Below are 25,453 nucleotides of genomic sequence, written 5' to 3' on the forward strand. Positions count from 1 at the left end.
GTAGGCACCACTTTGCCAAGATATATATGTTTCATTTTTTATCAGCTACAGTGTGACAAGAATGCAAGTACTTGAACACAAAGCTAAATTTATATGTAATCCTAAATCACATATATTCAAATAAAAACTACAAGAGCACATTTTCAGCTTTCAGAGTTGCATTTGCATATAAAGCCACTATTTCCCCCAGGTCTTGCTCTCTTTTATAGCTCTCAATAGTAACATTTCAAATTCTGTTTTCATTAGTGAACATCCCATTCTTTGAAAAGGAAATAGCTAGTTATATATCACAAAAATACAGCATTCTCTTGAGTTACTTGAATAAAAAAATATGCTTTTAACATATTTGAATCAGATCTGTCTAGGTATACCAAAAAATTATGCCAAGAGTTTTAACTGTACCATTGATACAGTGGCTTATTCAATAAGAAACCTAACACAAGTGCAGTGGAAGCATAACTGATTGGATGTATTTCTTCAGAAAAGAGCCATAAAACTCACTGTAGGAGCAATGACTATAAATCATTATATAAATATGCAAAGACCCTTATTTTCAATGTGCTCACAAATGGAACATTTCCAAGACAATAAAGCTATCTCCAGGAATTCACACAGCAGAGGCTGATCCCTTTCTACTTCAGTTCAATGTTTCAACAGAATTCTATACCTCACAACTACTTTCTCTATTACACATGTACACTTGCACGTAGTAGTTTGAAACTCCAAGAAATTTTTAGGGAGATGAATTCCAGCTAAATTCGTTAGAGAATGTTTCTGTGCCAACACTGATCTCTCCTCTCCCAGATTCTGTAATGACCACTCTCCTCTCCCAGATTCTGTAATGACCAGGCCAGCAGGATTGAGGTGTTTTCTTGAAGCCATAGTGCCTGGCACCCACTCTGAGGGCAGAGAAGGTATCTTTATCTCCCACACACAGCTAGACAGGCTCCATAAAGAACCAACTGAATGCCTACTGTGTTCCCATAAGTTACAGCTGTACCACAGGGTAGTTGTGCGTAAGGGGAAAAAGTTGCCAGGACATATTAACTTGATTCAACCACTGGGTGTGAAGAAACAAGGATCTCTTTTTAGCCAAAATAACATGGCTTTTTTTCCCCATTTGACTGTATTCATCTCTCAAAAATATAAAATTATCAATATTAAATACCTTAAGAGGAAGAACTTCTTTATTTATACTGTAGAAGTAAGCCATTGTTTGTGTCCATGAGCAAAGACCTGCTACATTTCCACACACTTTTTTAGCACTCTCAAGATTATAATCCTCCATATCCAAATACGGCTCTAAAAGCTCCACAGTTTCTTCTGTAATTGAGTCCTAGTCAATGGAAAGGAAAAATCATTTTTTAAAATGGGTTTTTGAAGAAGGTCTGCTTCACAGAAACATTTTTCTTTTTAAAACCATGGGGTATCACTTCTTACAGAATAAACCAACAAAGCAATGCTGTCGCCTTTCACTCTTATAAAGGACAGATTAATAGTTTTTGTGTACCCATGAAAATAACTCCTACTTCCATTGCAACAGATTGACTTGAGTTGGCATTTAATATCCCTATTTGACACTTAAGTTTTAAAGATATTCCTAGTGCTTGTAGCTCCATGACAACTTAAGCTGTTCTAAGTGATTGCTGCTACAACACTGCACCTTCTTCCCTTTTCCCCTCAATCTGATATCATTGCCCCATCTTTAATTCCCTCACCAATGCTCAGTGATTTAGTTTGGAAACTGTTATGACTGAAATGTAAGTCATAAAGCTACTGATTAATTTTCTTCTAATCTAGTTCCATAAACAATCTCACCATGGCATCAGACAGGCACTGGTGTGAACACAGCTGAAGGAACCAAACATGCAGGAAAAGGGAGAAACTGCAAGGCACTGTCTTCACTTCATTGAAGCTAACCCTTTTCCTTAACTGTGAAAGAAATTTCTTTCAGCTGTTATTCTAATCCCAGGTTTTTCCTCCCTTTCACAATCTGCTGAGAATATGAAAAGCCAGATCTTTGATGATGGTGGTTAATCTATAATTATGTAAGTGTCAGAAGAAAATGGAATTCATCTCCTCGAGCAAGGTAGAAAGTAGAAGAGCTTATACAGGCTAAGAATGACTGCTTAACAATAGATATGTTAAGAATACTCCCTTTTTTTGGCAATGTATTAATGCCTTTCTTTTAATGCATCTAAAAATCATCCACCATTCATACTGTCAAGCTTTTTACTCTTTTCTTGTTTTTCTGCACGGCAGAAAGGACTGCCTTGTACTTATCTGTTCCTTAGCTACTCTAATTAAAAAGACACTATATTACTATATTCACTATATTACTCCCAAGATCAGCCATGGTGATGTTGTCACTATGATTGTTTGCTAAAATGTAAAATAGTTCTGAACAAAAATTTTGACTTTTTTATTCTCCTACCAAAAATAATGAACTAACAAGCTGGCAAAGGTGAAGCAAAGATCAATCAGCACTGGCCTAAATCTCTGTTCAAAAGCTTGAAAAATGTCATGCTTTTCCTTTTAAGTAATTAATTTTGAATTCAATGAACTTCTTCATCCACTAATTTTCATTGCCTAAAAAATATCAGGAAATAACAAAAATCTCACAAACAAGTAAGCTGTGTGGTCTACTGAGACACAATGAGCTTTCTTGTCATATATACTCAAAATGAGAAATAGACAGTATGTGAAGGAGCATGTGAAGGACCTCATTGGGGATTGAAGTAGTCCAGTATTCTAGCCCACGTTCACCAGTATCCCTTCCTGCAAGAACTCAGTCCCACAGAAGTTGTTCTGACTCCTCTGAGTTAAATGTGCTGCCAACTACCAGCAGGAATACATGCACTATTAATAAGTGCCAAAATTCTGGAAGTGTCATTAGACAAAAACTTGAGTAAGGAAGGCATAATTAGTCCTTGTTATCTTAAAACTAATTTCCTTTTTCTGCTTAGGGAAAGTGACCAGACTGACAGCCCCAGGAAAAAACTGTACACAGAGGCAGTGCAAGTTCCACAATATGGCTCTCTGGGACAAATGGCTCCTGGGGATAGTGAGGATGATCTTCACAACAAAAACACTCCAGCAGCTTAGAAAAGGCATCAGCAAAATGCACAGCTAAGTAGATTAAAACATTAGTGTACAAATGTTGCAGAAAAGCCAGGTTTTTCTGAAATCTTCTTGGTCTCCTGGATTATGAAAAGTTGGGCTATGATTGTGCCATTTCATATTCTACCCTCAGTCTTTTTCTGGTGCAGCTACCTGTGACATCTTTCTTATCTTCCCTATAAAGAATTTTCCTTTGTCTCACAGTTCAGTGAAACTTACTGCAAAAGTTTCTGTCCTGACAGAAATAAAACCCTGTTCACTTTTATTTTTCATACAGTTGATAATAAGATCATTCTTCATTTCACTATTTTTCTCATGAAAGAACCCCAAAAGTTCCATAATCATATAATTACCTTTCCTGCTCATTTTTTCTCTTTTTTCCTGCTAGCTCCCTAGCAAATTGGAGACAGAATTGTCGAATGCCTTACCGGTAAACAGGCCTGGTAGCACTGGAGAAGGTGAGCCATTAAAAATCCAAGAGTAAGGCCTTTTAAGGAAAATTCCTACTCAGAAGAAGGAAGTGCCTGAATAAGATAACACTAAACTTCTCAAGATTTGGTCTAGTGTTTGGGATACTTCTGTCTGCTAGAAGTCACTGCATGACCCAGGAGAAAAATTACTCAGATAATGAATCATGAAAATGAAGAAGAATAGAACAAAGTATCTACACCTATAGATAGACAAAACTGTTTCATGGTAGAAGACACTTTCATGTGAACTCTGAAGATAGTTATTGAAGCAGTAGTGCCCCTTTTAATTACTTACCTTCTGAAAAGTAAGCAACATACTAAGAAATCCTGAATTATTCATTAGCTTCTGAGCCTCAGTCCATGATGGCTTCACACCTAGGTGTTCGTGATCTAGTGTCACTGAGTCTATTTTCCTCTGGAATAAAAGCAGTACGCAGTCCATGATCCGCATTATCAGGTGAGGAGGTTTACCCAGTTTGCGAACAGTTGCAATGTCAGAAGGTTTTATTGTCTGAAAAATTATAGAAGAAAATAGTCCATTTATTTAAGCAGTCACTTGATTGCAAAGAATGATGTTCTTTTGGGAGGACTGTACATGTAATGCAGTTGCTGAAGGTTTGCAGGTCACTCAGAAGCATGACTGCAGAAAGTCCCTAAAGGTAGTCCCACACTATGACTGCTTTATTACCTAACAGTAGAGTACTGCTCGTCTTACCTCTTCCCCTCTTCATTTTTCAGGGCTTTTTCTACAAGGATTTACAGGTCAGTGCCATTCTTTTAATCTTCTTCCCCCGCACACCAAGTTAGATACACAAGACATATTATTAGACATAATAATCATTAACTACATGCCTGCTCAGAATATATTTGCTTCTGACCTGCAGGGCTGCCTTGGCTTCTTCCAGTGCAGGTCTTGCAGCTTCAAGCTTGTCTTCTGCTGCTGCTTTATCAATGGCAATGCCATCCACAATAGCCTGAGCCTTGTCTTTTACTGTTTGCACCTGCATTTTAACTTTTTCTGCAGCATGGGCTTTCATGGTTACTTCCAATAAAACTTCATCAGCTTTTTTTGAAGCTATAGCCAAATCTTTCTCCTTCATAACCAACTCTTTGGAGAGCTGATTTACAGAAACCTCAGCTTCCATCAGTTTTGCAAGACCTGTGATGGACAAATTCCATTTTAGCAACAGGAAGACCTATGAGAATGTAACCTTAGTGAAGCAATGTGGATATTTAACATAAATCACTCATATTCATATTTAGGGACACCAGTGAGTAATCTCATTGACTGAACACCAAAATTCAGCAGGGGAATTTTTTTTTTATGCATAAAAGCATTCAGAATCTGTCACTTGATCACTTATTTATATTCCTATACATGAGAAAGAGACTGAACATTAAACACATGCTTGAAAACATTAGCATGGCAAATGACACTTTAGAATTGCGTGTGAAATCTCTGAAATCTGTGAGAACATGAAAAGTACTAGGCTGTACTCTGTACAAAACAAAGAGGAGGAACCTGGCAATGAAAGTGAAGACACAAGGAGAGTAGGCTGAGCTTCTAAATTCAACATTGCATGAAGATCCAGATGAGATGAGGGTAAAAAAACCTACAGACTCTTAAGCAATACAATGCTCCAATAATTTGAACAAATTATGAGAAAATCTCTTAAGTATAAACATCCTCATATATAAATGCATGTCTTTAAATGTAAATGCACATCTTTCTAGCTCAAAAAACTCCACCTTTGTTCTTCCAGACAGCTAGCCACCCTTTACCTTTGGACTTATGTGTACATAGGGCAGGTGTGTAATTTAAGTTCACATTCACTTCCAAATAGCATTCAGTTTAGGAGACTCTTTAATTGTTTACCATGCATGACCTTGTGCAGAGCAATGTTTTTAAAATTATACCTTTGGCATATACCTGTTTCTTTAAAAAATTCTTCAGAGGGACTGAATATGAGCACTTAATTACCTTTTCTCAGATTTACTCATGGCATGTTTACATGTGAAAAGTAGGATCTCATTAGTTCCTCAGCATACATACATGTCAAAGCAGGAGTTTCAAGTATTTTAACTGCTAACTAATACTATTTCCAAAACTCCTCTTGAATCTGCACATTCATAAAATTCATGGAAACAAAACCTCTGTATATTTTGTATTCACACACAATACAGCTGAAAACATATATGACTCTGCTTCCAAATGAATGCAAGCTCACAATCTAAATCAACATTTTTACATCCTTTTATTCAGATTCTTCTCACCCTTTAAAAAAAAAAAAAAAGAAAGAAACAAAAATCAAGAAGCTTTTACAGTACCTGTTCTCATGCGTTCAGACAAACTTCCAAGACTGGCAATCTTCTCTTTGTAAATAGTTTTGTAGCCTCCAATGAAGGACAGGTAAGATTTTGGTGTGACAAAAGTTCTTCTCCTATATCGTTCAAAGTATTCAACACATTTTTCAGCTACAATATCTTGAATTGTTCCCATGGTGTTAACAACACTCTGTTTCACTTCATCTGTACACTCAATATGGTAAGAAGCTAAAAAATGCTGTGCAACTGCTACAAGAGCATCTTTAGGCCAATGTTGGAACCAGTCTATGGTACAGCCTGAAATCAGACCTGGAAATTTGAGTGCACGAGTTCTGAATTTTTCCCCAATAGGAGAAAAACAAAGGACCACATGCAGGTTATTCCGAACTCGAGCAAGAAAGTAATTATAAAGATTTTCACTAGTGAGACTAAGCCTTGGGTACTCCTTCTTCATTGCTGGAATCAGGTCTTGTGTGATTTCACCTATTTCATCCCGTGCAAAAAGATTTGAGACTTCACCTGAAGCCAAAACATTGTTTATGTACTCAAGAAAAGATTCATCTCTGACTTCATTTTCCGTGAATATAAAGACAACACCCTTTCCTTTTTGACCGGCAGTGCGGTACAACATTTTCAGATCATCCAAAAGGTTGTTGGTGGCATATGTTCTGGAATAGAAAAGGGTTAAAGAAAGAGAGAACAAGAATTACAGATCACCTTAGGAGACATATATCATCTGGATCAGCTTCCTTAAGGCAAGAAAAAAAAAATCTAGATAAGAAATTAATACCCTAGCTCCTGGTTACATTTTTTAGGTTTCTTTTTCAAAAAAATTTTCCCAAAGTGAATGATCAGTAATATAAATCATGTGAAATGAGGTGAAGTCAACAAAATAATGTGCTGGGAAAAGTATGGTGAGAGTAATACTATATCTAAGTTTTTGTATCCCCATGGTTTGCAGATGTAAATTCTTTATTAGAAATATGTTAATACATCTGGATTAAGTTGTCAAGTAGGTTCTGATACCTGTAACCATTAAGTAAATACAGCTGAATTATCTTCTGAAGATATTAAGAGCAGGTTAAAGGAAATCATTAAGAGACAAAAGAGAATGAAACTGAGGGGTTTATTGCGTTATATGATTTAACTAAAATCAAGCCCAGAAATTATGTTTGAACATTATCACTTGGGTAGATCAGCTCTTCTGCAAATTGAGACCGTGACTGGTTCTGTTGTTATGTGTCTTATAGGTGGTGCACACAGTAAGATTCAGATAAGTCTGCACAAATTTAACTACATATTTCAGATTGTGCAATATAAAATGATATAAAGTAAGATTAATAAAATGGCAGATTGTGTCCCAAGCCAACTAAAGCTGAAATTACTAACCTCTTTTATTTGTAACCAGTCTCTTATTTCCAAGAATCTCTTCAAAGTCATAAGTAATTTGTGCAATGCAAACATGACCCATTCTTCATATATTAGATATACCACACAGGAAGTGTCCCAATTCTCTTTCAGCTCCATCTTATTTATGTTCTATAAATACCCCTAAAGCAAGCACTGCAGAGCTTGGAAAACAACCCAGCTCTTCAGTTTGTCTGTGTCAGCTACAGTTATTACAGTGATTTGTGTTATTCTGATAGGGACATAAGAATTTCTCTACTGAGTCAGAATAGCAGTGTATCTGGTTTAATAACCTAACACCAATTATCGGAAGTGATTCTTAGAGACCAAACATTTTCCAGCATCCATTCTTCACTGCTAATTTCATTCTTCCTCCCTCCATATTCATTGCTATTATTAATATTTGTCTTGCTAATCTTGGAAAACTAGGGATTCTGTTCTATCACTTTGGGTTTTTTCTTTACTTGTTTTGTTCTCACTGTTCCTTTCTTCTGCTTCTGGGACACAGAAGGAGATTGTGATATGTCTTTCTTTATCTTTCCTTTCATCAGAAGTCTCATAACATTATTCACAGACCTGATATATCTCTCTAAAGAATATTCCTCAGCATTTTAAATAGTTTGCAAAGGAGAATATACTCTGCTGGTCTTTATTGCTTAGCCCTGTAAAACCTATGTCAAAAGAGACAAAGAAGGAAGGCAGTAGTTGCTCCCTTTTACTTCAAATTTCTATAAATTACAGAATTCCAGTACTACAAAATATTAAGACATTAACAGAAATTGTCATAATGCAGTTTGGCTATATAAGACTAAAAATGTAGTTTACAATGAGGGATAAAATGTTTGAGAGGTTTGCATTTCTTTAAGCTGATTGTGAGGAGTTCGCTTCTATGGCAAATTAAGGAGCATATGTCCATGTACATTGCATTGTGTTACCTTGTTAAAGTAATCTGAAAGCTCTCGTATCCAGCAATGTATGATGCTAGTTTGGTCAGACTCTGCTTTCCAGATCCACCCACACCCACCAGCAATGCATTTCCTTGTGGAGTACGAACAATCCGTGATATTTTAATCAAATGGATGATTGCATCCTGTTTATTGAGAGAAAAGGGGATGAAGAGATGCAAAAATGATGCATTGTATAATCAACTAGAAGCATGTCTCCAAGCAACAGCTAGATGGCTTCCCAGGAACCTATGCCAAAGACTCCCAACAGCTAGATGGTTTCTCAGGAACCTATGCCAAAGACTCAGTTCTGTACTCCTCAAAATCAACAGGAGATTTCCCCCTGACTTCAATGAGCAGTAGGGCTAGCCCAAGAGAAACGTTCTACTTGTATCAAGCTTGTATGAAGCAATGTCATATGCACAGTTTGTCATCAGCAGAGCTGGGGGCATGCCCCTTAGGGGACAGTGGAAAAGCAGAAAGGACTCCTCCAGCCTTTTAGCTGGCCTATTTACAAGCTCTCTAAATAGACTGGCAAAAGTAAAATACAAGTGCACTATAGGCATTTCTTATTCAACTGCTGTAGTTATTCTATCAAGCCACCCAAACTAAAGTTGAAGAAAGCATTGTTCATCAAAACCTTTGACAAGGAGGTGACTTTCAGGAAAGCAAGATGACATTCACAGTCATTTACATGCACTGTATAAACAACCTAGTTGTTCAGAGCCATCTCCAAAATAATGTGATAGAAACGTACCAGACCTATGTATCACTAAATGCAAAAGACCAGGCACTTTCTGTATTAATACAATTACAAGCATTAGTACCTTGAAAAATACTAAATCCATCTTTGATCCTCTGACAGTTTCATTGTACTGTTGCAGGAACATCTGTAATCTTTCAGCCAAGTAATCCAAAGATGGGATAGGCTCATAAATTTTAGGAGCCTTCAACTCCGCATGATCGGGCTCATCTCCAGCAGTTTCCGGGACGTCACGCAAGAAATCCACAAAGTATAATTCCATGCATTCATCTCCAAACATATCTTGACCATGTTCCTCAGAAACAATCTACAACAATATTGTTTTAGTAATGAAATATGTCACTGGCCTCTTTCTGTGGCAAACACTAAAATACTATTTGCTTACCTTCCTCATCATATCTTCAAACCAGTCTTTATCACTTTGGTTGATGAACTTGTCTGCAATAACACGTCTGCATTCATGTTGGAATAAGGCTACCAAAACACTGGTGCTCTGGCAGACATCAGAAGTAACTGTAAGTATTCCTTGCCAAATACGACTGAGGTCTCGTAAATTGAAGATGTAATGAAATTTTGCTGGAGTTGGCAACATCTACAAAATAATGTCATGAGCTATATTCAAAAAACTGCTAAATGAAAATATTTTCTAATTAATAATAAGGGGAAGTGAATGTGGATATTTTCGCAAAATTCGGTCTTGCATTAAAGCAGAAATACATGCTTGGTGTTTAAGAAGCTCCCTGTCTTCCAGATCATGTCTGCTATTCTCTTTTGTCCTTTCCAAGAACATCTGATTAAAGGTTCATGAGAAAAAGGGGAAGGGAAGGGAAGGGAAGGGAAGGGAAGGGAAGGGAAGGGAAGGGAAGGGAAGGGAAGGGAAGGGAAGGGAAGGGAAGGGAAGGGAAGGGAAGGGAAGGGAAGGGAAGGGAAGGGAAGGGAAGGGAAGGGAAGGGAAGGGAAGGGAAGGGAAGGGAAGGGAAGGGAAGGGAAGGGAAGGGAAGGGAAGGGAAGGGAAGGGAAGGGAAGGGAGGGGAAAAGTTTGAGAAAACAGTATTTGGGAAAATATTTGCAACCTAGCAAAATCTACATTTGCTCTAGAAAAGGAAGTTAATTAGTAGTAATAAGCACCAGTTCTGTTGATTATATTGGTCAATGGTGACAAGTCAATAGTTTCTCTAGAAGTTCCTCTATTTCTCTGTGCATAAACCATGTGCATACAGTGAGTTGTTTGTGAAATTTTGAGCAGCCTTTTCTGGACAGGAATTTAACAAATCCCTATCTTTCCACCTCTCTCCTTCACTTTTCTCAGTAGAAGAACAAATTTGACACACTTTTCTATGCTATAGTTTTGTTCTTTTCAAATTTCATTTTATACCTAATATTTTTGTATCTCTCAAAGGAAAATTTGCCCAGAAATTGCAGTCAAATGTTTTTAACAGTCTGTTTGAAATGGAAAAATTTAATATTTATAAATTACTAAATACCAGATTTTATTTGTTTCTAACTGATTGCCTCTCTGCCAAATTTGACTTCTTTCCTAAAATTCAGATCTTCAAGGTTTCTTGCAATCCAAAACAGCTTTTATGGAAGATTTCTATCTAATTTTTAATTTCTGGTTCATCTCAACATTTTCTCAGCTGGAAGATCTCTCAGTCTTCCTATCAGATATGTTTACTCTATTATATGTATATAATATGATGCTTATATCAGCTACAGAAAACACTGCATGTCATTAGGATTTTCATCAGCAACTTGATGCTGAGAGCATCCAATTCAGAACAGAGGCATCAGCCAGCAGTTACAGCCACAGTTCACAGCTTCACAATATGAACTACGAACACACAAAACAGTACAAAATGTACAGTACAACAGATTAAGGCTTAATAGATGTAATTTTACCTTTGCTTTTGTCATTTGCCAAACCTTTCGACTTGTAGATACTAATGCTGAAGCCAGTTTACATACTTCTGTGGGGAAATGTCGTTGTTCACAGAAATAGCCTTCAGCTATTGTTTGAAATATCTTATCAATAGAGGAAGGAGAAGGCAGTGTGCAGTTGAAGACGCTGAACTGGCGTTTCAGGCGCTGTGGGATGTCATTTCGACCTCCACCAGGGTGAATCATAGCAGCTACAAACTGGATGTCAACCACATTTGTGAATTCCCCTGGCTTCTCTAAACTGTAGAAACCTTTCTGTTCCATCAACTGTCTTACAATCTCATTGGTGATCTAAATATAGCCAAAAGTAAAAAAAGAAAAGGAATGGAGGAGTTAAGTGTTCCAGGGTTGTCAACATGCAATGTGGCAACCAAGCATTCAGATGCAGTGCATTGGCTGCATGTAAACTTCATGTGATAAGTAGTTGTAGACATGAAGTCAGACATTCAGCTGAATTTGGATAATTTTAATTTAAGAAAACAGAACTTTCAATTTTCAATCCAGACTATATCTTCAGATTGACACAGGTGCTTAGATAGTGACAAACAGTTAATTTAGCACAATGTGTAGTCACACATCCACTTGCACAGAGGAATTGAGTACAGAGCTGTACTGGAAGCAGGGAAATTAGGATTTTTCTCAGCAGATTCTTTTTTTATTTAAGTAATATTTTCAGAGTATAGATCTATAAGTATTCTTTCATCAATACCTCAAGACAGCTTGCTAGTCTTTAATGTCAACTGTGATCATAGAATTGTTTAGGTTGGAAAGGATCTTTTTATTATTGAGGCCAACCATTAAACCAGTACTACCAAATCCACCACTAAGCCATGCCCCCAGGTGCCACATCTACATCTCTCTTAAATACCTCCATCACCCCCTCCAGTGGTGGTAACTCCACAACTTCCATGGGCAATCTGTTCCAGGCTCAACAACCATTTTGGTGAAGAAACTTTTCCCTCATGTCCCATCTAAACCTCCTCTGGTTCGACTTGAAGCCATTTCCCCTTGTCCTGTCAACACTGACCTTGCTACAACCTCCTTTCAGGTAGTACGGAAACCTGTAAGATCTCCTCTGAGCTTTCTTTACTCAAGGCTCAACAACCCCAGCTTCTTCACAAGTCTTGTTCTTTAGACTCACCACCAGCATAGTGGTGATAATAGAAACTGCAATTTAAAGTCAAGAAGAGATCAAAGAAAAATCTCTGAGTGTTTCTTGGATTTGCACGCTTCCTTTCCCAGACTGGTTCTCAGGAGTGCTACTTTAGAAATCCTACTAGCTTTGTATGCAGCCAAAGCAAAAGGCTTAAGTACTACAGTGATTGCACCAAGTGACTTGACACTGTCTTTGATCTTTTGGGACTGACAGCTTATTAGTCATGTCAAAAACTTGCTTGGGGAAATTGGTTTGGGTAAACATATTTGTTCTAATCCATATTATAAAGCCTTTTTTCTAATCTATCCCATTTTTTCAGCAACAATGGTAAGACCACCAGTTCCCAAATGTTAATATTTTCCTTTTTACCTGATCACCCCATTCATTAATCAGAGGCATGTTGATATCATCAATAAAGACAGTCATTTTCTTCCCTGCTGGAGGACCATGTGTAGCACCCATTCTTTTGCCTATGTAACTTTCTATGCTCCTTTGGAACATATGTGGCAGAGTTGCAGAGGAAAAGTTTAGGCGTTTGGTCACATGAACATCGGGATCATACTTGCTTGTGTAATTCTGCAAGATAAACCACTTTTAAAAGCACATCACTAGCTCCAGGTGAATTAAGACAAAAGGAGATACAGATGCTCAGCAGCCCTGCAAAAAAACTCAGTCCTGCTATTAACTTCAAAGTCTAGAAACACAGTTTATTTAAGATAAATACACCATCTGCAACTTGAAATACAAACAATTCGTCAGTTACTGTTTTGCATAAAATTTTTAAGTATTAAAATTTATAAGGTCTTCATAGACTTCACTAAGTATTACAACAAGTAGATGTATGCCAACTCGAGGTGCAAATAAAGTTTGCATTAGCAATTGTCAGGGTTTTTCTAAATTTAAGCTGTTAGTGATGATCTATTACAGCAGACTGCAAGGAACAAGAGAAAAAACAAATCCATTTTTATTCATACTCTACAAAAGCAAAACTCTTAAAACAAAAGCAGTGTAAAGGAATGGCAGTGTAAAATTAAACCCAGCTACATCACATTTACTGATAGCTATCTTCTCTTAATGAAGAAAGTAATCCTTGAATTTTATGAATAAGTAAAATTCCCACAGCTGGTGAGGATGCCCCAAAGCAACAAAGTTCTACTTTTCATGTTTAGTGAGTTTTTATAATAAAAATATGTAACCCTAGAGTCACACCAAGGGATAAAGGGATATATATATATATATATATATATATATATATATATATATATACAGAGAGAGAGAGAGAGCATAGGAAATATTTTGCTCAGGAGAAGTCCTGGAGCTTAGAAATAGCACTAAAAGTTCCATAATTTCCAACATACTTTCTTTTTAAATATTTGATTCTTCTGCAATTAAGTTTTTATCTCTATAAGAGGGTTGACTAGAAATGTTCCCATTTTGGCACTTCAGAAAAATAAATCTATATCCTTGCTGATTAAGTGCTCTAAGAACTCCAATGAGACATACACTCTGCATGACAACAGAAAGGAAGATACAGCTAGATGCCCTCAAAATATTTTGATGAATTGTTAATTTTGATGAGTTGTTAATTTTGTTGATACAGTGATAGCAGTTTAAGAAAAGGTGCCCTGCAGAAAGAGGTTTTTTTATTCAGACCTCATATGAATGACAACCCACACGTGCAATGTGTGCAACGTGCAGATGCAACAGTCCTGTCTTTGGTGTGTGTTCTTCACAGCTGAGGGGTTGGTGCAGAACAGTGCTCAGACATCTCTTCAGGACCCCAACCCTTTGTACAACCTTTGTGCCAGGTGAGGGTGACCAGGTGCTGGCAGCAGGGCTGTGGGGCACCCCCTGGCAAGAGAAGGACAAGGCTTTCCCGTGCCAGCCACCTCTAACAGACCCACTGGAGACACTCAGCCTGTGTCAGGAAGGGTGAAATGCTGCCTGGCAGTTGATAGAGAAGTGCAAAAACTGTGAGGAAGTCAGCCATGCAGGCTCCAAAGTGAGAGTAGAAAGAAGGGCAGGAAGTGCTCCAGCACAGATTCCCCTGCAGCCTGTGATGGAGACCATGGTGAAGCAGGTTGTCCCCCTGCATTCCATCAAGGTTCACAGTGGAATAGAGATCAACTTATAGCCCATGGAGGACCTCACACTGGAGCAGATGGATTCCCAAAGGAGGGTGTGTCCCCATGGGAAGCCCATGCCGGAGTTCCTGGCAGGACCTGCAGACCCATAGAAAGAGAAGCCCACGCTGGAGCTGGCTTGCTGGTAGGACCTGTGACACTGTGAGGAACCCATGGTGGAACTGTTCATGAAGAACTGCAGCCCTGGTAAGAACTGTATCCCATGTAGGAGGAGGGAGCAACATGAGGATGGGAGAGGCAGAGTGGAGCTGTTATTGACTGACCACAGCCCCCATTTCTCATCCCCCTGCACTGCTGGCCAGGAAGGAGGTAGAGGAGTCAGGGATGAAGGACTAAAGGTGAGTCTGAGAAAAGGGTGTTTTCAGTATTTGTTTTGCATCATCCAATCCTATTTTTAATTATAAACAAATTTCAAAAGTGTTCCCCAAGTCAAATGTTTTTTCCATGTCAGTATTTGGTGAGTTGAGGATCTCCCTGTCTTTACCCCAGCCGCTGTGCTGTTGAGGAAGGAGATGCAATCAGCAGCTGGGTAAGGGTCTTGCAGCTGGCCAAGGCCAACAAACTGCAACTACAAATTCTCAACCATTAAAAAAACACATTTGTATTTTATCATTATGGCATATCAGAATGTTTGCATGACAACAGTAATATTGCACAGTAAAGAAATGAGAACTATCTTTGAAAAATAAGAGGGTATTGAATATGATTATTTTTGTTAGTTAAAATATCAGAGAATTTTCAACTGTCCTTTACCAGTTTAATATTATTTTTAAAATTTTTTTGCAATTTGTGAATTAATAGAACAGAGAATAAAGGTCTTAAATTAACATTCCATTTTAAGTTCTTTATTTCAATTTATACTAATGCTTTACTCAACACCAAAGATTATTCAGATTAATTCAGATTACTACCTGAAGTGTTCTATATTAAGACTCTTTTTACTTTTTCAATCATCTGTTTATATCTGGAAATTTCTAAAAGGTGTAATAAGACAAAATTCTACCGAAGATGAAAGCAGAAGGGGAACAGCTGTGAAGGTAGTTAACACTCACCCCTAACCTTACATGAGATCAAATATCTGCTACTCTGCTCTATAGCATAGACTTAGTGTAAGCAATTCCCAAGAATCAGTTCCAATTATTTTTAGGGACAGGAATGGCAGCTGAAGGCTGGAGGTTGCCCGTATCTGGACAAAATCCAGTATGCAGAATATCAAGACCACTACCCAGACCCCGCCTCTTCACTCTGCTAAAATAGTTCTCAGCTGGTGCCAGGAACAGAAACTGACATTACACTGGCATGCCTGTTGGCATCGACAGCTATGCTGAAAAAATAGCATTAATGGCTGCTGGCACAGGTACAACTTGCTCTCTGTCAGGGCTCAGAGAGAGCACATGGCTAGGGCACACAAAATGGCTCCAGATTTTAAGAAAGCCAAAGGTCGATTTAGGCTGATGGTTTTCAGCTATTTTCCATTTCGAGACCTCTGCAAATCCTCCAGTGGAGGTACAGATGCCTGTACAACCAATTCAGCTGTCCCAACAGTAGATCAGTTTTATTTAGCTGTCTCTCATTGATCAAAGAATCCACACATTCCCCTGAAAAACACAGAAACCTTACTGAAAAACATTGTGCTTCCATTTTTTTAAATAAGGGGTGCCAAGCTTGGTATGATATCTGGGTTTGTTCAGCCTTTTGATTATTGTCTCTTCTGTATTAAATTATTACATTTTTTGTGTCATATGATTCATCTGCACCATTCCATAATACAGAAACCATGTATTTGTTAATAGCAATCCTATTATTTCCTTCTAGAGAAAGAGCATGTCCTTTTCAGTGAAGAAATTAATAGAGCAGATAATAAACAGTAAATTTACCCTCTGAAAACCACTCTTACTAAATAAGGAAGTTCTTTTTATCTCTTCTGTTTGGCTTTTGGAGAAAGGCTGTGCAACAAGGGTGTACAAATGACCAGTTGACACAAGGCACCACCAACAAAGCACAGGAAAATAAAAAATCCTCCAAGAATCAACATTTTCTTAGCAAAATCTTCCATTAGACTACTCAAAAGAAAAGAAAGCATAGGAAAAAGGGTTTATCATCTGACCTTGTGACCACAGTGAACAAAGTTTAAAAGAAACCTTTATACTAAAGTGTAGAGACGTGGGGCTTTTTGCTTGTAGTCCATGTGAGTATTGGCAAAATGCCTCAGTGGGAATGCTAGTATGTACCCTGAAGAAAACTCAAACTATCCCTAACTTCAGCTTGACATTTGTGCCAATATCAACTATTGCAATGTTTTTGTACTAGCATATTACATATGTTTTTCTGTTCCACTTACCTTAATCATAACAGTTTTTGCTGTTCCTTGTTCCCCAATTAACAAAACAGCTTTTCCTTGCCTCATGATGGTGTGCATTAGAAAGTCTGTTCGGACACTGTCTATGTTTGGAACTAGAATGGAAGTATATTCTGGTACTGAATCTTTAGGATAAATATATTCAGGGACCTGCATAAGAAAGACGTGCAAAAAGTTTGAGAATTTCTACCTGTCCACACAATCACTTTGCATCAGAACACAAAATCAAATGTACTTTATAAAATTTACACCAGCAAAACTTTTCTTCCTGAAAGCCAAGTATCCTTTCGTAATCAATCAGTATCTTGTCATACTTTTCTAAAAGGGTGATGGAAATAAAATGTGTCTTACCAAATACATCTTGTGTACCCATTAAGAAAGCTTAGTGTGTTGCAGCATACAAACCTTCTTTGACCAGTGCTCCCACTGTCCACAGGCATTGATAACAAATTCAAACATGGTTTCCTCTCCATTCACAGCTGGAAGCTCTTTCACTGCAGAGTGCTTCCGTAGGAATAGCTCCATTTTCAGCTTGTCATCTGGCTCCAGAAGGGCTCCAGCTGACCACATCACAGCAAAAACAAACAAGCGAGCAATATGTTCCTCACTGAGCTGCTTCTCATCTCGGCCAGAGAGCAAACCCTGCAAAGTGGATGCAATATAGAACTACTGCCTTCCTGGAACAAATCACATAATCAAAGAGAGAAAAACAGATGCCATATCTACCTGCAGGAGGTCAATAGCTTGCTTGATGTACATACATTCTAAAATTGACATTTTTGGTGTCACAGCAGAGAAAACAAAATCCATCACATCCTGGGAAGAAAAAAAACATTATTTAAAGATTCTCTTTACCAGTTTCAATGACGTGATTTATTCTTAGATGAGATGAATTCCTTATTTTCAAATATATTCCAAATTTTATTTCCAAACAACAACTTTCCCCATTTCTGGGCTTATAAATATTCAGACTTTGACCATGATTTTTTTTCTAACAATAGCATATTAGAACTTTGATGTACCAGAGTCAACAGAGCTAATCGTATGAGCTCCACAGAGTAATTTCCTGAAGAGCAATTTGAAGAATGCTGTTCAGTTACTTCAGGGATCTGCCTGCCATTTGTGCTTTCCACTAGAGATTGTAATCTACCACTCATATTTTTGTAGTAGGAAGATAAAAGCACTGATGATACATATATATATATATAATCCACAATCTTGGCACTATAAATTTCTATATGTCTGATATGTTCTGACTGTGCCAGACTGTACAAGTCCCTCTTGAAACCAATACTCTCATTTTTCTGTAGAATCCCGGCAAGATCCAAAAAGAATTTTTGAAGTAATTTTAATGGAAGTTGGACTTTTCTCAGGTTTCTTCATAGTGTTGGCTACCATGTCTGTCTTTGCCAAGTGTTCTGCAACATCTTGAGCAAAGTTTCAAATTGATGTAAAGTCCTCTCTGAGATTTGCAGTGCAAAATTTTAAAATATCAATTGCCATCCAATAGCACAGACTAATGTAAATTATAGCCTACTTCCACCTTCATTCAACAGTCTGTAATATAATACTCTCCTTGTGAGTTCTATTTGCCCTCTTAATCTTTGGAAATCAACACCGCCCACTCATTCTGGGAAGTGAAAGTATAACAGGGATACTATGTGAGATAGTAATTTTGGAGGAATTCCGTTTATAGATATCATGTCCTGTCAGGGAGAAAGCTAAGACAAAAAAAAACATTCAGTCACCCAAAGACATAAACAATTTACTTAGATACTTTTTTAAAAATCACTGAGCTGTTTACCCACATGCTCACCAGCTTTGTTTCACTTCTCAGTTTAATTTTTGCACTGAAGTTCTCCATGCTGATATTTTTGTCATAGAGAATAAATCGATATTTTTACTCATCCTCCCAAGTTCCATCCCATTAGAATAGCAGGTAATACACACACAACAAAAATATATATTGTGATCAAAAACTCACTTAGGCATCTTAATCTAGAGTAGAACTTATAGATACGTGGTCTAAGAAAACAATCTGAGTGTGGGCATACACAGAATTTATGGAATAGGTAGGGTTGTAAGGAACCTTAGAGATCACCTACTTCCTTCACTGCACTATGGGCAGAGATGCCCCCCACTCTATCAGGTGCTTCTTTTGTTATTTCTTGCTGACTAGCACTAGTGCCTCCACCTCTGTGTGCTGCTTTTTTGTGGCTTTCCCTCAAAAATGCCTGGTCCATCCCCAGTGGATAGGATGCTCAGCTGAGTAACTGAGGGTGTTATGGGTGCCACAGGAGAGTGCCCACAAGCACTGTGCGAAATTCAAATCTAAGACTTTTAGACTTTGGAGCTAAATCTCACTGAGATTCAGCTTCTTCATCTGTAAAATAGACCAGATGTCTCACAGGGCACTGTAAATGGTTTAATAATTGATTGGAAACACACAGAATAAAGATATTTTATGCGTCAAAGTATTCTGTACTATCAAGAGCCCAATTTTCACCAGAACTAGTTTTATGGTACTTATGATTCCAATGAGATTTCTGTAGTTTATGAAGGGTTTTGAAATGTTTTCTTTTTCTTTGGGTTTATGGCAAAAAAATCAGTTCCATACATGCTAGTATTTTATTACAACTATGATATTTAAAACAATACATGGCTGAAAAAAGGATGCAGGATTAACACAAAAATTTACATTAATTGTTTGGACAGGGGGACTGGAAAAATGAATTAGGTCATGACAAATACACATAAATTTTTAAGTATTTGGATCAGAAATTTGCTAATCCTTACAAGGAGGCTGAAAAATTAAGTCAGATGCTAAAAATTCATATGAAAGAATGATCCTTTTGCACAAGGTACAATCACTACAGAACTCACTGAACTACAGAATGCTCTTCAGAAATGGAAGCTGGTAACGTATTAAAAGAATTTAGACAAGCAAAGAACAACTCTTCAGGACAGGAAGTTGGTAATATATTCAAAGGGTTTAGACAAGCAAAAGAACAACTCAGTAATAGAAAGTTATTAATACTTGTAATATTAAATTTAACATCAGTATTTAAATATTAAAGGTAAGAAAATCTTTGGATTATATATTCAGCTCTATGCTCCAGGCACAGTAGCAGCCTTTACACAAATTGAATTAGTGTGAGGTTTAATGTGGAGGAAGAAAATTAGTCACATCTGAAAATTAAGTTGCTACTACATTTTTTTTTTTCATTTAAACAATACCTCGACGTGCTGAAACTTACGTTATTCACATAATATCCATCACTGGTTTGAGCTTCACACTTTGCAGACAATCTCAATAACACTACTTGGGTAACTATTTTAATTATTTCAGTTCTTTGAAACTGTCTCAGATAATTATTTCCATGAGCTAAGCAATTCTGTTGCTTACAGGTAGCAGCATCATTCATAGACCAGGAATTGGAAATGGTGATTCTAAATTTAAGAGAGACTTTTTATAGGGATGGGAGTTTACTTGAAATTACTGCGAAGCAGGAAATATTGCCAAGAAGGAATTGGGAAAGGCAGAGAGACACTCCAACCCCTCAATCACTGTTCTAAACAAAATCCTGTGGAAATAGAAAGGATTCTAAGATAATCTAAAATTGAAATAAGGTTGGGTTTAGGGGTTTGGTTTTGGGCTTTTTTCTTTTGTATTTTGATTTGTATGTTTTAATGCCTAAAAATGGTGACTTACAGTGCCATTTACAATATAGATTAAAAGAATAAATACATTAATTCCACTGATTCACAACCATTATTCTCTGCTCTTTCCTCCTCCATTACCACTACCTGCTGCACTTTTATTAAGAATTACTTTATCCAAAATGAATAAAGTGGACAAATACAATTTTGGTCATCATAAATAATGAGTGTTTTATAAGCAAATTGGAATTATTACAACTTTTGTCTTATATCTATTTTAGTTAAGTTTAGATTAAATTCAGAAAGTCTCTATATGTCTACTTAAGACTGAGTCTCCTTGGTTACTATATTTCCATTTATACTCTAATTTTCGTGTTCTTTGAAAAATCAGATTTTTGTAAGATGTTTATATTCACGGTTTTTTTGTAATACTAGCATTAAATCCACCAAGGTCTATATCTGAGGTTTGACTACCACTGTTGATGAATCTTATTTCAAAAATTTTATTTTTGAATTTTATCCTTTTTCTTAATGTGACAGAAAATAATAACTATAAAAAGAGCTATGTGAACACAAAAGTAGTGTTGCTCTCATCTGTAAAATCACTTTTATTGCCTCTATTATTTGAGAAGCAAAGACAACACATTAAAAGTGAAAGAAAACTGCCAGCATGACAGCTTTCATTTACATTTTGATAGCTGTAAATGCAGCCTTCAGCACTGAACTAACTTCATATTTCACTGCATTTTCATTTCTTAATCTAATAAAATACATATTTTTCTGGACTTTATTGCTATTGCTTCAGGCTTGGGCATTTTAAGCGTTGTTGTTATGTTTTTTGAGCAAGTTGTAGCATAGAATGTAAATAGAACTGTGGCAAAGAAGTAGTAACTTGACCCACATATACATTACTTTAGAAGCATATTTTAAAACTCATTATCAGAATTGTTTCTCTTGCTTCTGCAGTAAATACTATGTCATATCATTATGTTTTGGAAGTAGAACAAAATGAATAGCTTGTTAAACGTTATTTTTGAAGTAAATGTGCACTGAAATGAAAAGTAGAATGTTAGAAGACATTTGTTAACATTCAGGGCATTCTAATCCTATATCAATCATTGCTTTTACCATGATATATAAAAAGCTTTCTGAAATGTCACTCAAAGTTCATTAAAAAATGCATTTTTAAAATGCAAGAGCAAAGAAAAATATTACAGGAGAAACCCCTATGAAATGCAACACCAATTACATGAGCAAAGAGGCAGGAGCAAGCTGATGGAAAACCAAGGTATGTTGGAAGTTACATTTTTTTATAGATATTGAGGAAATCAGAAGATAGCAACACTGAAAGGTTGCAAAGACATAACTATTTCTTTAAAATAATTCAAAAGCAAAAATAAATATTTCAATATGATGGAAGTATAATACTGAGATTATGCTTTTATAGCCACTATTGAGGGCAACCATCCATGATATTGCTGGAACCTTTCTAATGATTCAGTAAGGTAAGGCCAAACAGAGGGGGAAAAACATTTAGGATTCTTGCTTTGGATCTACTGATTGAACACAATTTAGTCAAACAATGTATCAAAGTGATGCAGTTTCAAAAATTTCCACTGGAACAGAAACATGGATAATAAAATCAGACGAGACAACTGTAGTCAGATCTTCAGAACTATAATCAACTTCAGAGCAGCAGAGACCACAGAACTACCCTGGATTAATTTGAATTATAGAATAAAAATAACTAATGGATCAAATGCATTCCTGTTGCACCTGAGTAAAACTAGTTTAATTTATTTCTGAATTTACTTCTTTATATTTAAAACAAAGTAAGAAGTTTATCCACTTTCTTTGTGTATCCTAACAATAACTAAAATTGCAGTACTAAAATTACAAGCAAAGAGAGCATCTGTTTTGCCAACATGCAATATAAAATAATCACAGGCTTAACAATTCATTGCCAACTATCGTAAGCTGACAAAAAAAAAAAAAATTCATATTATTCATCTGTTATGGCTTCAGTCCTTTATTAATGATAGAGATAATTTTCTCTCCTTTTTTAACCCTTCATCTTTAGTTTATTACATAAGCAAAGAAATGCAAATAATTGAAAGAGCACTTAGAAAGAAGCAATGCTTCATTTTAAAAAAAGATTTAAAAATGCAATTTTTTTTTCTGAAGTAGTTAATAAAGTACCTGAAATACAGCATTAAAGCAATTCCATAGGACGTTGGAGTATGTGACTGGTAGTGTCTGCAGCCAAGCCTTTAAAATAGGCTTCCAGTCTAACACTGAAGAACTCATGAAGACCATCCCATTACGAGAAACTGTTGCAGGGGAAGCATTGTCAATGTTGTGAGGTTCAAAAATAATTTTGCAACTGGGGGACATCGGAATGCGATCTCCATTGGCCAAAGTAAGGGTCTTATTATCATCCAGAACAGAGTTCAGATTTTCAATCCATATTGCATCAACAGGTCCATCCAAAACTATCCAGATGTGCTCACCCTTAAAAAAAATATTGAGAGACACACACATTCAACTTTACCTACATTGACCAAAAACACACATTCATGTAATATCAGAAAATATACTCTTAGATATAAACAATGTCAATCATGACACTTGGTGCTCAGCAAAAAAAGCAATATAAAAATGCAATTTTTTAATTTGTTCATTGATTTTAATTCTTCTTTTGTTATCTTGTGTCACACTACAAGTGATATTAAGAAACAGCAACAAAAATGAATTTGTGCTGTACTGAGCAAAAAGTTGTATCTTTCTTCTACAAAAGCACATCAGCCAACCCAGCATCTATCAAGATGGACAAAAACATTTCCCATTAAATGCACTCATAGACAGAGGCACAAAGTCAGTCCTTGTGGGATGTCACACAACAATTTCATGTAAGGTGTCCCATTTTCCAAGCCAGAACTGGGTAGCTGTTCAGTAGGTGTGAGTGTAATTACAATTTCGTGAAACATGATCTGCAGGTTTGATAAGAGAATTGGGAAATGCCTACATCAGTTTCTTACCAAAGCTTTACATTCTGATAGAACTAGTGAAATAAAGTGGCAATGACTTGAAACCAGACAGGAGAAAATTGACTTTTCTGTCCTCACATCAAAACATGAACATACCTTGTTTTTGTGTTTGGACTGCTTACAGAAGGAAGTAAACCACTTAAAACCTTTTCTAAATTAATTTTTGAACCTCAAATGCTTGGGAATCCTAGTGCTATCTGGGATATATATATAATTCTGACTCTTGAGCACATGGAGCTCATCAGACACAAAGCAAAATTAACACACCATATTCCCATTTGATTTTATAATGGAAGACCTTTCAGATAAATGACAGGTAATGACACCTTATGGAAACAGTATTAAATGTCTGTCATGATACCATATCCATTACCTTCTTTGCCTTTAAAGTTTTTCTCCATAATGTAGAGAAAATACCATCTGTCCAGTCATTTGTAGCAACATCAAGGGTACCAAACATCTGGGAAGCTGTGATTGCCTTTGGGTTCATTCTCATCTCTTTATGAGGAGCACCACAATCTGTCATTGCTTTCATCAAAATATGAATGCATTTTGTCTTTCCTGAACCAGTTGGACCTAGAGTCATCATACCTTAAAACAATATAAACATGGTTTAAAATGAAATGTCAATGTGTCATGCTACCATTTAATGGCTCATTGCATCAACAATCCTTGTTTTATTTTTATCAAAAGCCAATACAAAAGGATGTTTCTCACTCCACTTAATGTTGATTGAACAAGAATTTGAAACTATTATTTAAAGGCCTCTATAAATGTCTCTCTATTATGATAGGCAAGGCTATGTGGGTCTGTATCTGCCCGTAGGCAACTCTTTTCCGTTTTTCTAATGGGACAACACAACTGCCTTTTAATGTTCTCATGCAATGACATTGACATGAATGGTGGCAAAAAAACGTAGAAATTTCTAAGTGTATCTAATGAGAATGCATATCTTCAGCGATGTACAAAATCGAGTGTATCTTTCTGATGCAAAAGTAACAAAAATATGTACCTGCATCCACTCATGCTGGTATTCAATAGATTTTTCTTTCATAAAACCTGTTAAGAGCAGCCATACTTAATTCATCATACAAGTTACCTAAGAAAAATAAATCATGTCTTCAACGATAAATTGAGCCTACTGTTGATCTTCTTTAGTTATATTTTCATTCAATAGGCCCAGAATCTGTCCAAAATTAGATGGAACATTCAAACTGGGACTTCCAAAGTCATTTAATGGACCTAGATAACTCCTATTAGCCCTAAAGGCAACTGGACAACATAATTCTTAGTTGCCTTTGAAAACTTCTTCAACAAAAGTATGGATCAATCACAAACCCAAATAATAAACCTAATCCAGTGCCACGCAAATTGTGTGACATTTCCCCTAAACCAAAGGGTGCTGGATGTTCCCTGAAACAATCTGAGAACGCAAAAAATCACTACTCATGCTATATGTTACATATGCAGAAATCCAATACAAACTCTTCAATGTTAACCAAATGGCTTTTCTGCTGGTTTCAGTGATATTTCAACTAAAATTGTTATGCCAAACAGATTTCAAGATCCATGCACTGAATCTCTCTGTGTGTGTGTGTATGTGTGTGCACGCGTGTTTATAAAAGCACTTCATGTGCACATACGGCCATATTTCTCCTCATTATTTGAAATTCCATGGTGACCTCTCCATAAATTCAAGTTCATGAGTAGGACAAGTGGAAGTCTGGAAAACATAATCTTTCCCCCTCTGTGAAGTAACTTTTGTCATAGAAAGTAAAAAAACTTTTGGCTTAAGCATTCTCCTGTTCAGACAATTGGAGCTGTACAATCTCCTGGGAATAGTAGGGATGTGTGGAGAGAAGAGGCATCTAAACAGAATTTCATGGTGGATCCTGAAGATTTTTGAGGAATAGAGGAGCTGTAGTGTCTCACAGCTGAAACAGATTCTTTTAAAAAGAGACACATCTAATCATAACTAATAACATTAAAAGTTCCATTGTTCTTATATAGAAATAACTGTTGAGGAACACTGCATCCAGAAATCTGGATGTAAATTAGTAAGTCTGCACAGCACTAACCAGTTCATTGGTCTAACCAATAATCTGAATTAAAAGTTTGAG

At 36.6% G+C, this 25,453-nt stretch overlaps 1 protein-coding gene across 4 annotated transcripts in view; it reads right to left on the reverse strand.

The window, feature by feature from the left end:
- The window catches only part of LOC110469703 (dynein axonemal heavy chain 5), a 151,383-nt gene that overhangs the window by 59,990 nt on the left and 65,940 nt on the right, over positions 1 to 25,453 (reverse strand). For 3 of the 4 annotated variants that reach the window (XR_014952814.1, XM_077784814.2, XM_085571793.1), the window contains exons 47-60: positions 23,707 to 23,924; positions 22,486 to 22,797; positions 17,353 to 17,442; positions 17,032 to 17,268; positions 16,609 to 16,776; positions 12,493 to 12,699; positions 10,929 to 11,258; positions 9,415 to 9,621; positions 9,094 to 9,336; positions 8,258 to 8,412; positions 5,919 to 6,583; positions 4,469 to 4,749; positions 3,886 to 4,101; positions 1,169 to 1,336 (exon numbers count right to left, since the gene is read on the reverse strand). Coding sequence is in view for 3 of the 4 variants with exons in the window: in XM_077784814.2 (XP_077640940.1) it covers positions 1,169 to 1,336; positions 3,886 to 4,101; positions 4,469 to 4,749; positions 5,919 to 6,583; positions 8,258 to 8,412; positions 9,094 to 9,336; positions 9,415 to 9,621; positions 10,929 to 11,258; positions 12,493 to 12,699; positions 16,609 to 16,776; positions 17,032 to 17,268; positions 17,353 to 17,442; positions 22,486 to 22,797; positions 23,707 to 23,924 (3,497 nt within the window). In the remaining variant the exon portion in view is untranslated. The remainder of the gene's footprint in view (positions 1 to 1,168; positions 1,337 to 3,885; positions 4,102 to 4,468; positions 4,750 to 5,918; positions 6,584 to 8,257; positions 8,413 to 9,093; positions 9,337 to 9,414; positions 9,622 to 10,928; positions 11,259 to 12,492; positions 12,700 to 16,608; positions 16,777 to 17,031; positions 17,269 to 17,352; positions 17,443 to 22,485; positions 22,798 to 23,706; positions 23,925 to 25,453) is intronic. The other variant, XM_085571792.1, reaches the window with a different exon arrangement.

The sequence above is a fragment of the Lonchura striata genome, chromosome 2, assembly GCF_050655825.1.
Source record: "Lonchura striata isolate lonStrDom1 chromosome 2, ASM5065582v1, whole genome shotgun sequence".
Taxonomy (NCBI): Eukaryota; Metazoa; Chordata; class Aves; order Passeriformes; family Estrildidae; genus Lonchura; species Lonchura striata.